At 38.1% G+C, this 16,785-nt stretch overlaps 1 protein-coding gene across 1 annotated transcript in view; it reads left to right on the top strand.

The window, feature by feature from the left end:
• The window catches only part of THADA (THADA armadillo repeat containing), a 162,944-nt gene that overhangs the window by 120,549 nt on the left and 25,610 nt on the right, over positions 1-16,785 (top strand). The window contains exons 32-36 of the mRNA XM_054062233.1: positions 4,177-4,589; positions 4,934-5,055; positions 6,384-6,456; positions 9,339-9,483; positions 12,537-12,668. Coding sequence (XP_053918208.1) covers positions 4,177-4,589; positions 4,934-5,055; positions 6,384-6,456; positions 9,339-9,483; positions 12,537-12,668 — 885 coding nt within the window. The remainder of the gene's footprint in view (positions 1-4,176; positions 4,590-4,933; positions 5,056-6,383; positions 6,457-9,338; positions 9,484-12,536; positions 12,669-16,785) is intronic.

The following is a 16,785-nucleotide window of genomic DNA, read 5'->3' as shown; positions in this document are numbered from 1 at the left end:
GATAGAGAGGTGTCCAATTGTCAGAAGCCTAAACAGACACTTTAAAATCACCTAATACAACAGAAATACGTAAACAGTCCTATACACCATCTGAAAAGGCAATTAAACAAGTTTAGATGTTAAATATAGAAGGAACTCAAATTACTTTTGTCACTTTTGAACGTGTGGTAGAATCTCTGAGATGGAAGACAGCTGGACGGTATATCAGCTGACAGCTTGTTAATCCCTGCACAGGGGAGTTTTTCTGTCCTTACGGTATGTATCTACTTATTCTGGGAGCAGACTACAGAATAGTGCCTGCCTGCACTGTGGGAAGAGCAGAAGAAAGCAGATGAGTAATTCTCAGAGTTTCACAGCAAGTCATGCAGGGCTCTGGTTTTGGAGCTTGCTGAACTTTGAGGAATTTTGTAGCCAGAGATTTACCAGATCTGCTAATTCCATTCTGCCCCTTTTCCTTTCCTCTTTATTTTCAGACCATGAAAGATCATTTAACATTATATAACTGACTGTGAAGATAAGTTGTTCACAAATAGAATTAAAAACAACAACCCCTCAAACCTAGATGATGTGACATAGATGTTGTGTGGATATCAATGTAGTGAACATAGAGGGATTGAGGAAGACTGTGACATGTTTGTGCACTGTGGTGAGGAAAACCAAATTGTTATGTAAGATGTGTCCCTTCTTAGAAGAGAGCCAAGTTCTTCCTGTGCCCACAAATGAAACAATCCTTGAGGGAAGGGGGAAGGTGCAGAAATTAATCCACTTAATTCTTGGGACATTTTTTACATCTGCCAGCATCCCCGACAAGACTTCTCTTTGCTGGAATCCTTATTTGGTCCGGCAAAATTTGCTCTTCCTCCTCACAGCAGCTGGTCATTCAAACTGTACAGTGAATTTGTAAATAAAAGTATGTCTTTACGGTATTTTAACCGCAGAGCCAGATATTTACTTTGGGAAGCAGTGTGGGTTTTTTGCTTTAGTTGGATGTTTTGATGTAAGCCAAAGAAAAGAGTTTACTTAAAAGTTAAGCAGAAGAGAAAACATTTACATGAAAGCCAGGGAAGATTTCTTAGTGATGAAATTGAAAGCAAGAGTATTTCTGCTACATTGTAATAAGACAGGGGCTTTCTTTCCTTCTGTACATATTTGTTTAAAAAAAAAGTGTTGGAGAGAATGTGGAGCACAAGATGAATGCAGAAGGATTTGCTCTATGGTGTGTTGAGGCTAAGCAAATATGCAGTCTGATTTTGCTGACAGCCTTGCTGTTGAGACATCCAGTTTTAAAGAGATTTTCTGTAAGATGGATGAGCCACAGTGTCCAGTCTTTCACAATTACATGGGAAAAACAGAAGTCATCCAGGAGGCTTCCAAGCCAGAAAAATTATCTGGTATGTACAGAAGAGGAGGATCTGTGGCAGAAGGCTCTTGTGTCACAGACTCTGCAAACTGTTTGTTCTAGGAGTAAGTAGATCTGCCATGTTTTTTATGTGAAAATAATTTTCCTCTTTGGAGATGATGACTTGGAGTGAAGTTATGCTGGCCTTACAAAATTCAGATGAAGGTTTATTGAACTGGATCTGAAGCTCAGTGCTTGGCCAGCTCCTGGAGTCAATGGAAAGATCACCACTCTCTCTGATGTTACATTGCAGGCTCTAGCAATGTTGACACGTACAAAATGAACGACACCCTCCTCCTTTTACCCTAATGTTTATCCCTTTTTGTCTGCCTACTGCTGCTCTCCTTTGCCTTGCCCTAGAACTTTGACCCTTCCATCCTGTTGGGTTTGGATGTTACTGCTTGGGTATATGATAGCTATCCCTCAATATAAAGCGATGTTGATGGGTAATGAAAGCACTTCTCTTGCAGCATACTTGGGAATATATACATGGTTTGAACAGCTGAGCAAGTGGCCTTCTGGATTGCTGAAATGAGGAGGGAAGCATGTAGGAAGCTGAGAGGGCTCCAAAAATGAAGCTGTTTCGCTTCTCAGGCTGAGGTGCTTGAACTTGAACCTTTTCCTTTCCGCTGCCTTGGGGTTATTTCTGTTGTTGAGCTGCTGTCTGTGGAGTCAGGTTGTGTAATAACTGGGATGGAGGCCTAATCCCTCTCCAAGGCAACCAGACAGTCCAGAAATTAAGGAATTCTGGCAGTTGGATACTTGTCATGTGACATAAGCATTAATACTAGTTTATGCTGTCATGCCAACATGTAATGCCAGTCTGGAGGGGTTTTAGCAAATGTAGCAAGTAAAAGAGACAAGTTTGCCTGTTAAGAGTTGGAAGCTACCTGTGTCCTCCAGAGGATTATGTTGTAACATAGATTCTCAGTGACATTGCGGTTTGTTTGACTACATTGAGCTCATTGAGAAAAAAAAAAGCTGTAGTGAAACATATGATTGACAGAACTAATGGTTAGGTAATATGTCTGAAAATCTTTTTCAAATGCTAGATTTTTTTGAAGCTTGTCCAGAATTACTCAGAAAATGCTTCTGCCTTATATGCTAGACAATGTGCAACCATGTCAAGTTTCTATGTAAATGTCAAACAAATTAAGATAACTTTGGAAGAATTTGAATATGAACAGGCAGGATATTTAACTGCAAATAGAAGGATTAGGGAAATGGCTTCATGCGCAACAAAACAAACCCATATTTGCCTTGAAGCTTCATGTCAAATTCAGCAATTCAATGGTAGTACTTGGACAGGCTTTTATTTTATTCAGTGCTCCCTTAATTATAAATAGCAGTTATATGACAATGACTTGTTGTCTTTGAGATACTGAAGAAATTTAAGTAAGTTTGAATCCTTGTATTTACTGTCAATATATTTTGATATTTTTAAAACCTCAAACTTCTGATATCCCTCAACACCAGCTGCAGTGTTTTTCTTTTCTGTACTTGAGTTTTTCTTCCATGATTTTCCAGCATTTTGTGTATCTAGCATATCTGAATTAAGTGGGATATAGTGTATAAATTTCTTTAATGTACAAGCAACAGAAACATCTGAACTGGGCAAAAATCATGGGTTTGATATTATAAAATTATTAATTCCTATTGATGATGGATGAGAAGGTTGAATGCGATGCATGTGAATATTTTCAGTCTGTGTGTGAGAGAAAGGACTCTTGTTGGGGGGGGGGTTCCTTTCGTTTTCTGCTAACAGTTTTGTTGGCAGTTTTGTTTCTGCCACTTTTGTTGGAGCCTGAAACCTTCTGGCATCACAGATAGCAGAAGCCTCCTAGCTGACTCCATGAGGTAGCCATGCACTACATAAGGTTCTCGGGCTGTGTTGTGGCATTTGGGCTGGTTGCACCACTGTAACTGGCTGAAATGCTGTGGTTCCTGTGCTGATGTATGAGAGGGATTCAAGCGCATCTTCTTTTTTCTCAGCTGTGTTACCTGTTCAAAGTTAATAGATGTAGGAAAAGTATACTGGATTTTTTAATCAGTAGGTTCTTCACATAGATTAATGCACACAGGACAGGTGTATTTATTGGAAGGAGCACCCCCTTAATAGTAATTGTTTCTTACTGGAGCTATGCAAAACGTGAGATTTTCGGTATTATCAGAATAGCCCTCTCCTTGTTTCTCCTGATTTCAGTTGCAACTGGGTAGGTTGACAAACAGCACTTTCTCCAGTCTGATTTCTAGACCTATTCTATTAAGTATAATATGATGGCATATTTTTGTATATGGTGCTTCTCGAGGTTTCTAAACTACCTACATTTTTTTTTCTAATATATTTAATATAGTGCATTGGTATTAATCACTTTCTACAGTGGTTGTGCAACGCATAGACAATTTTCAAGACTATAATAGTACCTTCATTTAAGGAAATACTTATTGAACTATTATTGGCAAAGATGACAGGCTATGTGCAAAGTATTGTTGCATTTTAAAGTTGTTTAAACCTTTCATCCCCTGAGTTGAGCACTTTATAGTTTTCAAAAAAGTTTGTATCCTTATTTCTTTCTGTTTAAGTATGAATACACATTATATCTAAGAAAGCTGTTTTATAATTCAGAATCAGTTTAAAATGAAGGGGAACTATGGTTTAATTTCATGCCTGAATTTGTCTTGAGATACCTGATGTTTTTCAACTTCAGAATGGCTTCATGGTCTGGATCAGATGGTAGCATTATCTATTTGTTACTTTACTTTTGTTCTTATTTCAGGAATACAATTCTTTGGATTTTGGGAAGAGATGAACAGAGTTATTTCAGATTCTGAGCTGATGTCTGATATTCCCTGCTCATCTGCAGTACCAGGACTGATACAGTATCTTCAGAGCATCACCAAACTTGTGATATCAATGCTGTTGGTGACTGCAGATCCTGATGTCTGGAGTAACAGTTCACCTACTGCAAAAAAAATAGCCAAGCCATCATTGTCAATAGTTCATCTTCTTAACTGTGAGTTTCATGAAGTACGTCTGCTTGCGTTGGAAGCAGTACTGCGGTGGTTGACGCAAATAAAATCCAAGCAAGTTGCAGAAGAAAAAGGAGGTGTATTGTGTTTACTCATTGATTTGGAAGGCACTCTTCTCACAATGGCTCTGAAGGAAAAGAATCTCCAGTGTTTTTGCAAGGTAAAATGGTGCTGTTTTATTGGCATTTGATATGTTTTCAGTAAATGATATTCTTCCTTTTAGAAACATATTTCAAACCTGCGTGATGTTTTCTAAATTGTATCTGAGTGGGGTGTTTTGGTTTGGTTTGGGTTTTTTTTTTTTTTTACATTGAATAGGAGCTGTGCTAGAGTTCTGTAACACGTTCTTGTGTAAGAGCAAGAACTTCCTCTTCCTTTTCTTAGCACTGTCAGGAGAGGATTTTTGTGTTCTTGGAGTAGGGTTTAAGTTAGTGTTTTATTGATCTCAAATATTACATATTCATCATGAGATGATTCTAAGTTGTTTTTTAATTTTGTGTGCAGGTGCTAGAAATTCTTTATAATATGGATCTCAGAAATGTGCTTCCAAAGGCTGAATACTCTATAGAAATGAATCCAAATGAGCTCTTAATCTGGAGTTTAAACATCATCGATTTCTCCAACAGGTATGGTCTGTCATGCTTGTTAAAATACTTATATTTTAAAAACTTTAGATGTTCAAGCATTAACTTATTGGTTTTGGGCTATCAGTGTTTCAGAAAAGAGAGTGTGGCTTATTTGAATAAAGAGAGCTCTTGGTGAAATTTTTTCAGAGATGTAAGACAGGGATCTGTATTATTTAAAAGGTCCCCAAGCCTTGCAGGCAACACCCTGTAAACGTCCAGCAATACAGTTTCTGAAATAAGAAGTTACTCTGGCTGTCAGTCAGGAGCATAGCTCTTCCTGAATGGTAATTGGGAAACACCATAATGCATAGGATTTATGATGCAAACATACACTCATCTGCTGTGAATCTGCCGTCCTGGTTTATCTGCAGATGGTCTGTGGGAAGAGTGACAGATCTGATTTCACTTGTTGGATTGACAGAAATGGTTAACCCTAAGGGTTCACACTCCTTAATCAGAATGTAAAGTCAGCAGAAAGCACTGAAAATTTGGAGCCGGTTTGTGCTTTGCCCTGAATGAGAAGCTGTGTCCATCTGTTCAGAATGGAATAGACGGACAGGGTTAAAGTGTCCAGGCTCTAAGGGCAAAACTATCTCGTTTCTAATATTCTCTTTTTTTAAGCCATATAGACATTCCACCCCAGTGTTACCAATGTGGACTATTTAGGGTATGGAATGGAGAACAGCATTTTATACCTGCGCGCATTTGCTGCTGATTTGCACTAAATTTTCCAAGTTTAAACGATAACGTGGAGTATTTTTTTCTGGAATGAAATAAGACACTTGTGGTAAAAAAACACTGACTGGTGCTGTTAGAGGAAAATAGCAGACTTTACCTCTCAGGTGTTACCATTCCCTGTGGTGAGACAAGCCCTTCAGGAGCCATGGTGCTAAATGTTGTGTTCTTGGACTCCACTGGGCAGCATCGAGGCTTGGGAGCCAACAATTAGCATGTTCTGCACTAGTAACTTTTCTAGCAGCTATGGAAGAGATATTCCTGGAGTTTAACACCAGCTGGAAAAAATGCTTTTGTTTATAATTTAAAATAACATCTGGTTTGTTTTACTTGGCTTCCATTTTCAAATCTGTTTTTCTTGGGAAGTATGCAGATAGAAAATAAACACGACAGAGGTGAAAGTAAGAGCATATTTAATTTGCATATCAACTAAAAACAAGTGTCAGGCTCTGTAATGTAAAAATTCCAAGTGCTCAGCTGGTGCCCATTGCTGATAATCAGAAATGATTAAGAACTAGCTGTTTTTTTCTAGAGATGAAACGATGGCAGAAATAACTGGGGTTTATAATATGTTCTTTACCTTGTTGTCTCAGCACTGAAGTTCAAAGCATAGCTCTCAAGTTTGCTTCCAAGTTGGTTATCCATCTTTTGCAGAGCCATCAGCAGGTAAGGGAAACAGATGTGCTTAACAGTATTGTAGTTCTGGAATTTTTGGTGATAGAAGTAACGTGGCTTCTTTTAGACAGAAGCCCCCAGCTTGTGTTTTCTTGTGTTATTGCATCTTTTCTGGTGTGTTGCTTTCCTCTCTGAATACACTGCCACGTGATGAAATGAAACAGCCATTAATATCATCTCAGTATATCACTCTTAAAGTCATTTCAACTTGAGTATATAAGTAGATTTTTCTTGTGGATTAATATCAGCTTCTGAGAGCATCAAAATAGTCGCTATAATACGGAAAGAAAAATACGTACAGTGATTAATGAATCTACTGAATTCAGTCCCTTTACTGAAGTGCAACTTTGTTGTGGTTTGTAATTGTTGGGCAGCCAGGAGGAGAGCAGATCCAAGGGGAAGGCAAGAAGCTGAAGCAGTGGCTGAGTGCAGTTCGCTTTCTCACAGTGTGCATTATGGCCTTGCCAAGTCTCAGCCTGAAATCACTGTCTGAGCACAGAAGCTTGTTGTCTGCATGGAGTTTCTCATTGAATTTCCTCTTGATGTTTGTTTTAAAACACTAGAGTAAATAGAATAACACTTGTAAAATTCAAAGCTCTGTGTCCTCCGTTCCTGTTTATAAAGTATTTAATTTAGATCTATACCATCACAAATTACTGTCTCAGATTTCTTTTGATTTTAAATTGTTAGTCTGTGATGTCAGATGTGTATGTGTATAGCAGTGCAAAGGTAGCTTTTAATGCTAGACAACTTTTTGTTTTGTTTTCCAAGATGCAAAAAACAACTAATAAATATTTAAAAATAGAAAAAATTCTCGTGATCTGTTTAAAAATTAAGCTTTTTTTTTCCCTCATATAACTGTTATGTTTTATAGAATGTGCAGCAGAGTTGATTCTATATTGTATGCTAATAATCTTGTCTCATTATATAAAAAAAAGCAAGCCATAGATTTGCACACAAGAATCGGGAACTTGAATTATGATGTTAAATCTTTTTGTTTAGGAAAGTCAAAGTGCAAGGACTTCCAAGTTGTAAATGTTAAAATAAACATATATACCTGGTTTCACAGATAGACATAGAACAAATTATTGCTTTGAGGTTTTGTATTAATTTACAAAGAGGAATTAGGGAAAAATACTATAATGACCTTAACTGTAGTGATGCTAAAACAGCTTTCTCTAATAAGCTTGTAAATCATGGGAGATCTAAGATATCTCTACAGAGACTGCCTTCTGTGTTGTAAAAGACCAAGTACGTCAGTTTTCCATCTAAATTTTTTCTTTGTGCTTGCATTCAGTATTTGCATCTGTACAGGGTGTAGTTTCTCTTGCCCAAGGTAAAAGTCAAGTTCGTCCTTCTGGAATAGTCTGTGTCTGTTCAGAATTTGAGATAGCTGTAACTTCTTTGGAGATTTTTTTTTTTTATTAACCTTTTACAGAACCTGTAGAACATCATCTGACTGTCTCTTTGTGGAGTGCAAGTACATGGTCATGTACCACACACAATGAGGCAGAGTAGAGCCGAAGTTTCCTTTATCTCTGTTTCTTTCTGCAGTTCTCTGCCCTTTAACTTGACTCACCTTTTCATTGGTTCTTTTCTTTACCTTATTTGGTTGTTCTGTTTTTCACTTCCTTTTATTAAAAATAAATAAAAAAACTAAAGAAAGGAGGAAAAAAGCCTAAGTAGCTCATACCTCAAGTATCTCCAGGTCAGGCTGCTGCTGCTTTTCCCGTTCTCCTGTGCATGAGATCCCAATCTGTTTGTTTTGGGGTTTCTTTCCCCGCTGGAGCTTCCTTCTTGTTGCCGTAGTGCATACTTGCTTGTGGCCGTACCTGGATGCCACCTCCTGCAGTTTACATGTTTTGTTATCTAATGTGTGCTTGAGTTCCCTGCACCTTGGCTGGCCCACCGTCCTCCCAAATGTGGCATTTGCAGGGGATCCCAACTCTTTCTTGGTCGCTTATGGAATTTAGAACTTTCTCTTCCCAGTTATGGACCAGCTGTTCTGATGGAGGTCAGAGTTGACAAGTCCTGCAAGTACTGCTTGAGTTATGGGTAAAATGCATATTATTTCTTTCCACAAAAAAAAATTAGTGGCCATCACTACATATTGGAAAGAGTTGAAGCTTTGTCCCATTATTATTAAGTAGTAGTTTTCCTAGCATATGTCTGAGGACTAAATATTTTCCAAAATATGTCAACTGGGTTTTATTTGAACCAGGAAATATCTTTCCTAGTCTTTTATCTAGTTCTTCATGTTTTAGGACAGCAAGCTTTGTGTGTATCAGCAAGCATGGGAATTCCTTCAGTGTTTTGAACATACATACTATCAGAACCCTCAGGTACCTCAGCAGTCTTATTGAAAAAAAATTTCATTCTCGGTATCTGCAGAGCAGACGGGTAGAGTGGCCTTCACCCCTTTTCCAAGCATTCCACCATTACCAAAGCCTAAGATTGTTGCTGCAGCTTGTATGCTCTTAGTTGTTTTTCCAGATATGTGTATGTGGGATGCTTCTGAGAATAGTTTCTCTTTGTTATAGATGGGTATATTTGCCTTTGGCTTGTGTGTTTAGAAGAACTGTGGACACAAAGATGTGCTTCGACTTGTGTGGTCATTGATGAATCTGTTGTGAAGGGACAGAGCAAGAGACTTGCCTACGAGTACTGCTCTGCCTAAAAGAAAATCTCCCATCTTATCTATCTGTGACATAATAAATAAGCCAACTTTTGAATGGACATCTTGGATTCACCACCTTGATAAAACCCTGCATTTACTGATGAGTAGTATCTCTTCAGCAGTCCACAGGTTAATGTGATGGTTAGCAGTAACATCAGATTGTACAACATAATTCTCACATCTTCTGTGCCTCCAGATTTCAGAAGAAGTCCTGAAAAAATGGGTTCAACTGATAGTTTATTTCTGTGGAGATGAGCAGGAGACAGAGATGCTGTTAGCAGCTGCTGAAGTTCTTAAAAGTATAACAACATTTTTTCTGATCAATAAGCAGCTCATCCTTGGTGAGTAGTTTGAACATTAATTTTCTGGAACTTTTTAGATGAAACCTGTTAATACATGACTTATTGTACGCATACATATTTGGATACAGTCAAAACACAGAATTACACCAAACAGGATATTTTGAAAATTTCAATTGGATTGAATATACTAAACGGACTTACTTAAATTCCAGTATAAAAAGGACATGTGCAGAGCCACTTGCAAGAACTCTAAAGAAGGGACGCATGAGATAGCTGTTGTGTCTCCAGGCCACTATACATTGCTGTACAGATTTACTGGCTTGCTGTCACTCTCTGACTTGGATCTTGCTGAAATATCCTACTGGTGATGTGGACATTTAGTTTAACACTGTGGAGTGGTTACAAAGTTGTGCTGGCTGAATGTTGAAATCAAAGGGTTCAGTCTGGAAATAAGGTACACAATCTGCTGTGCAAGTGATTAATAGCTGGGTCACATTATACCTCCCAGATGAAATGATTTTTTTTGAGTTAACATTATACTGTCTCTTTAGAAAACCAACAAACACAAAAAAAGCTACACAGCCTTTTTCAGCAATGCATTACTGACTGAGAGGCAAAGCTGTATGAAATTTTCTGTTCTGTTGTGCAGAAAACATAGGGTTTTTTCTTCCCCCTCCACTCCATCTTTGGTGAACAGTGAGTAATGGGATTTTGTGACTAAAGGGACAGGAGATATGCGAAAATAGGTAGTGATAGACGATGAATACATTATTTTGCATCCTGAACAAGACAGTCAGCTTGAAATACTTAGTCTCTGTGGGTTTTTTATTGTAATGTGGTTATGTAAATGTTTTCAGTTTGAGTAGCTTAAGTCCACTTATAAGGACTGGATACAAACTTTTGTTAGAAAAGAAGAATAGTAGTATTTCCTAAATTGTAGATAGTGGTATTTTTAAAAAGTCAGCTATTTATTTTGAGATATGTCTTTTAAAAGGTATTTGTAACATTTAACAGAGCTAAATTTGTTATATGAGGTAGACTTTGTACTATTAAATATTCATAGTATCAGCTCTGGAAATCTTGACCTCTGCCATCTACTTGAAGCTCTTAGTAAGACAAACATTATCATTTTATATCAAATGAAGGAGAGGCATTGGAATGAAAAACTCCCAAATGCTGTGCTTCTTGTCTGTTGCCATTTGGATCCAGCCTGTAGCTGATGGAGAACAGAGTTTCCTCTTTGGTCTTGTCAGAACAGTTGCTCATTTCCATGCTTTCCAGTCAGGCAGATGTGAAGGTCTGAAATAAAAAATAGCAGCAGTTTGTACCCTGCTTAAAATTTTAACAAAACAAAGTAAATAACAAACCAAGCCAAGTCACAGCAACAGAAAAGGCCCCAGGGCCTCAGTGAGCAAACTATCTGAACCTGTTCTTTGCTCTGAAAATTGGGCCTTGGGAAGAAAGATACAGTACTGACCCTTCATCTTACCTACAATTGTCATTCTGGGATTCTCCACAAGTGTGGAATTGTCAAATACAGCAGTGAGGAGTTTAGCAAATCAAGGGCATGATCTAGCATTTAGTTGCAGTGATATAAACCCAGAATCATTCCCTTAAAGTTAAAGGGGTGATGCCCATATAAACAGATTTGATTTTATGCCTCATTCTGTATCAGCTTGCTTGACCATATATAGTAGAAAGTAGAAGTTAGTTGTGGTTGTATGAGATGGAGCTGTAGTCATTCCCAGAAGCTTCCAATAAGTACGTTCATAAGAGGAAGAGGGTGAATGCCAATCAGTGTGTCTGGATCTCTTCATCATGTTGCTTGACATTTCAGAAAAAAATACCTCTGGAAAACCTGTTTGCAGACTTCCACCTCTCCTGGTGATAAAGTGGAAACTCGCCTCAGTGGGAAAGCCGGCCTTTGTATCTAAAAGAGAATAATTGTTCTGCTCTAGCTGTGCTACTAGAACGTTATTGGGTGTGTCATGCTAAAAAAAGCAAGTTCTTTCTGAAATAGTTATGCTCCATAGTATTCTGACATAGGAAGTTTTGTGAAATACAGGAATGCTGCTTCTGCCTATGTAGTAAAGCCTCAAGCAATTAATTTTGACCAAGCAGTGAAATACAATTAATTATCTGGCTAGCCTTGTAATACAAATCTCTGATAGACCTGTTGATAACATGCTTGAAGAAAACCAGTACAGCAATGAAGCACCAATTCCGTTGTTCTTTGTGATCACCAGAAAGTAATGTCTAACAGCTGGCTGCCCTAAAAAAGACCTTCCTGTGGATTCCTTTAATGAGAGCTGAAAAGTACCCCAGCAAACCTATGAGTACAGCCTCGTGGCTTCAGCTAGTTGTCCTTAGTGTGGCACCACTAAATGGCACAAAGGTTTGCAAGCAGAGTATGGCTTGTGAGATGTGAATTGCCACTGGGATGGTAGGTGGAGTCTGCCTGTTTGAGGTTTACCAGATGAACATCTCCCTCTTGGCAGTTATCTCTGGTTAGTCTTAACTGTGTGCAGGTCATTACCCCATGGATTAAACCTGGCTTGCTTCCAATAGATAGTGGGCTTTAGGGTGGTAGGGCATGCTGATGAGTGGTGGGGTGAGGCAAGGACTGGCATTTGTGGCCAGCACTACTGGCAATATCTGAGCAAAACTGGGTTTGGCAGCCCCTACTCCAGGCAGATTGCAACAGCAAATCCATGATCACAGCATGTTGGTCGATCTCCAGTGGCAAAACTTTTGCTATTGCTGAACAGGAATTCTGCACTCCTAGAAACTGTAGAAAATTCAGAGCACTCATGAGTTAAAGTTGAACCTGGATAAAGACAGATCCATTCTCTTACCTGTTTGTTGCCCACTGTTTAAACCGAGTTGAGTCAACCACCTAGATAAAATTCACACATGCTGAAAACGTTTTGATCATATTGCCAGTTGTCTTCCCAGTGGTTTGCCAGTGCCTTTCTCTTGCCCACGTTTCAGTGCTTCACTGCATTTGTTGTGTTTAGGTGTAGAAACAGAGCTCTGTAACTTCTTTGAATGCATATAAGGGATAGAATTCTAATTTTTCTCCATAACTATAGGACTGTCTGATACCCTTGCTATGTGGAAATGTGTGGTTCTGCTGCTGCAGAATGAAGATCTGCTAGTAAGGGATGCTGCTGCTGAGGTTATACAAGTGGCGCAGTCTGAAAAAAAGAGCAGTAAAGGAACAGGTATGTTATTTTTTTTTTTTACTTTTAAATATTATTGGATACTTGGGAGACAAAACTATTTCTCTTCTCATCACAAACTTCTTGCAAACTGTAAAGCGATCCATGCATCTCTTACATACCATGGAAGATAACAGCAAATTATCATGTTTGACACTCACTGTGTTGTATTGTTTAGCTTTTACTGTTCTTGGTATAATTTATATATGATTATATGGGTGTGTAAAAAAGACAACAGCAGTATTCAGCTTTATGATTCTTGCCATGATAAATCAACTATCACACAATTTCACCTTTTGAAAGTTCTTTAATACCAGCTTTGGTCTAATATAATGCAGTGGAAGACACTCTTTGAATCCCAGCTCATTATAACAGCTCAATCACAGAGAGATAGGAATCTGGGAAACAGTATTCAATTCACTGATTCATTATGAGGCCTTGAAATCCATTTAGATCCAGATCTACAAAGAAATTCTCAGCATATCCACAATATGCTTTCAAGGATTTAGGCCTTTTTGTCTGCACGCCCTAGTTTACTCAACCCTATTAATTGTAAAACAGCCACAAAATTTGAGTAAGCTTAACTAATTACTGTGCTTCGCTTTGAGAGTTGTTGCTGATGCATTCTTCTGCGTGGTGTGAATAAATTAGAATTTGCTACCAAGCTGATCTTGCTCTGGTGGTCCCTACCAGCCTGTGCTACTCAGTAAAGCATGTACCAACCTGTCTGCAGTCAGTTCAAATTAGTCAGCCATCTCCATTTGAATTTCTGCTAGACTGGAGATAAAGGAGCTCTGTGGTTTTAAAAGAAAAGTAAGAAAAGACAGTGAAAATGTATGTTTGCCATTACTGTAGACAGAAGTAGCCAGAATTGTGCTCATGTGGCAGATGTGTTTTTCAGCTGGCACCGTTCAGGCACGGTTCTGTAAGGTAGGTGTTGGTAAATGGAGGGATATGTTATGGATGGCTTTCGTCTTTCTGTTAAATCTCACACCTCTGATACCAGCACTCTCATTGCAGCTCTGGCAATTTATCTAGTTCCAGATACAGCTCTCTTGAGTATCAAGAGGCTCTGCGTGTGTGTGCCTCAGGTAACCGCTACTGGCTTTTGGGAGGGCCTCCTCAAATGTCTCGAGATGGTACTTTCTCTGGACATAACACAATTCTGGATTTTCTTTCTGGTTTCTTGTATCTTCTCCCTTCTTCATTGTTGTATCCTTGGCCAAGGGATATTGCCCTGTAACTGGGTGAGAGCTCTGTCCTACTAATTAATGCTAAGGTCACGTCAATACTTGCTATTATAACTTCTAACTTCGTAAAACAGCATTGGTCATAGTCAAGGAAATAGCAAATAAAAAACAATTATGATGTTATGTTCTTAATTAGGACCCCCATCCCCAAACTTACATTAACCCCCTAGTTACACTTAGTTGTGCCTTCCTATTCTTTCATTTAAACTGCTTTTAATGAAATCACTCTTTCACCTGTGACTCACAAAGAATGCTGCTTTTGAAAAGATCGAATCCAGCTTCTTTCTGCCTCCATTTTACATTATTGTTATTCCTTCCTATGTTCTCTTTTTTTCCCCACTAACCTCCTTTCAGTTCTCGTGTTTTGCTTTCTAGCTTTAGATTTGGGTGGGAAAGCAGAGCAAGAAATTTTGCCCCTGTGGCTTTGGTTACAACCAGAAGCTAACCTTTGATATTCAGACATTTGTTACTTCCATTTATACCCTTTCTTTTTGTGCGCACGTGAAAGTATGCAATATGTTTGGGTTTGAGGTTTAGACATTTCATGGATCACCAGTGCTCTCTGTCCTGGTAATTTTTATTACATTCAAATATCTACTTATTTTTTCTCAGTTTTCATACCATGAAATTCATCACAGCACTGATTTTAAGATATCTATGCTGATAAACTAAAACTCATTAGAAGCCAGGTCTCTTTAAACCTTTTACTTGATTAAAAAAATACTGGATATCTTACATTGAATGACTTTTCATTTCCATTATACGATGACAAATAAGTATTGTGGCCCAGCAGTTTTATCATGAGATCAGAAACAAAGATGACTCAAGAGATCAGAAAGAGGAATGGATTTTCAGAAACCGATTTTAATGCATTCTGTGATTGTTTCAGTTTATTTTCATTGCCATTGTCACTAGCCAACAAGAGAGAGTAAAGAGACTATTATAATTTCAGCTTCATATGTGCATCAGAAATTTTTATGTTGTAGTAGCTATTATATTTCCAGAAATACTGCACTGTAAAAATAGGTTATGGTGTGTTTCACCTTTTACTGGTGTTAATCTGCTGTACACAGAGCAGGAATGCTCCTCACAAAATCCAAGCACTGGACTTGCCAGAAATTTTGGAACTAACATCCTTATAGCGACGCTTCACAAAATCTCTCTCGTGCTGTGTACACAGCGTATAAGGTAGTAGGCTGTAGCTGCCTATGGAAAAACTGTATTGTCAGCTTAGGAAATCAATACCTCAAGTGTTTAATTTATATGTGACATCCAAACGAATCCCTGATTATGGCCTGACAACTGTCCCTGCCCTTCATGCGTGATACAAACTGGCATCTGGTTATCCTGTGAAAGAACAAAGTATGAGAGGATGCATCTAACACTAGCTTGTGTCTAACAGCTGGACTTAGACTGAACTTGATCTGCTTCTACAGAGTGAGTTATATAAAGTTGGGCGGCTGTTAATAACAACAAAGTTATTTGCATAGATTATTATAGATTTGTATAGTTGTTATAGGACATTTTTCCTTTATGCACATGTTGCTGAATGTGTACAGTATGATAGTGTCAAATAATAGGTATTTTCTTGTCATTTATAGATGATGAAACTGCAGACAAATGATCCTGTGCTTAGTGTGGTTTCACTTCCAGTAACAGCTCATATCTTGTGTAATACTTAGAAATGTTCAGTCAGCTCCTGGAAGAGAACATGAACTTGGTTTCTTGTTATTCCCTCGTGGTTTTTAGTGAGGGCAAAACCTCTGATTTCCTCAAGTAACTAATAAATGCAGCTTTGGATCACTCAAATTATGAAAGCAATATCCTTGCGGAGTCTGAAATGCAGGGTAACAAATGGTATACAGGAACCCTGTGAAAACTGCAGCCATCCTTTTTGTTTGAAAAGAGAAAATATCAGAAGACCAATCACTGATAGACAGCAGAGCTCCTACCCTTGCTGTAGCCCACCCTTCACTCCCCAAGAAAACCCCTACAAAACCTACAATTCTTTATAGAAGACAAGGACTTCCACTCTTAAAAGTAAAGTTAATTTTTAAAATTTCCTTTATTAATACAAAGAAGCTTGAATTAATATCACAATATGTCTAAAAGCTCAATATTAGGAGGGAAAGTTACTGGGATTGGCTGATGGCAGTCATTTTCTGAGCAGAGCAAGTCAAACAGAATCCTGTCTCCCTAGAAATGAGAAACCTTTTTGTTTTCCTTGCTAAAAATACCAGCTTAACAGGTAGTTAAGGCTTTCCTAATAACTTGAACAATGTAAACCTCATCTGTAGCTTGAGGTATTGTATGTATGCTTTGTTGTTGTTTCCTCATGCATTGAGGTGTAAACTTCTGGGGGATTTTATTCCTTTTAGTATGAGGGAGGGTACAGGAAGTATTGTATTCAGTGTAAGTGTAGAATAGCTGCTTTGAAATCTAATTAAATTAGTGACCCATGGCTGTGTAAAGTCTAGACCTATTCACAGCAGCATGTCTTATCCAAGAAGGTTACTCCTTCCAAGAAAGAAGATCATTTAAGACAGGGAAATAGGAGTTTTCTTTCTCTGCTGATGATTGCTTTACTGAATATCCTGAAAAATTCAAGTAATTCAGTTCTAGGAAAAAACCTACATTCATTAGTGTCATCTTCGTTTATGACTTTTTTTTATATAGCGTTACCTGAAGTAAAGTTATGAGCTTGTCAGTATTAGAGAAGTCTGAATAAACTGTAGTGTTTTACTACTACAACTAAGTCAGTGCAATTGTATCAAATTCTATTTAAAAAATATATACTTTTAGTCAGCTTAACCTTTATATTGGTAGATTAACAAATTAACGTTAAATTCGTTTAAGAGTATTTTTAGTGC

The sequence above is a fragment of the Cuculus canorus genome, chromosome 3 (genome assembly GCF_017976375.1).
Source record: "Cuculus canorus isolate bCucCan1 chromosome 3, bCucCan1.pri, whole genome shotgun sequence".
Classification (NCBI taxonomy): Eukaryota; Metazoa; Chordata; class Aves; order Cuculiformes; family Cuculidae; genus Cuculus; species Cuculus canorus.
This window is presented reverse-complemented; position numbering and strand designations above follow the sequence as displayed.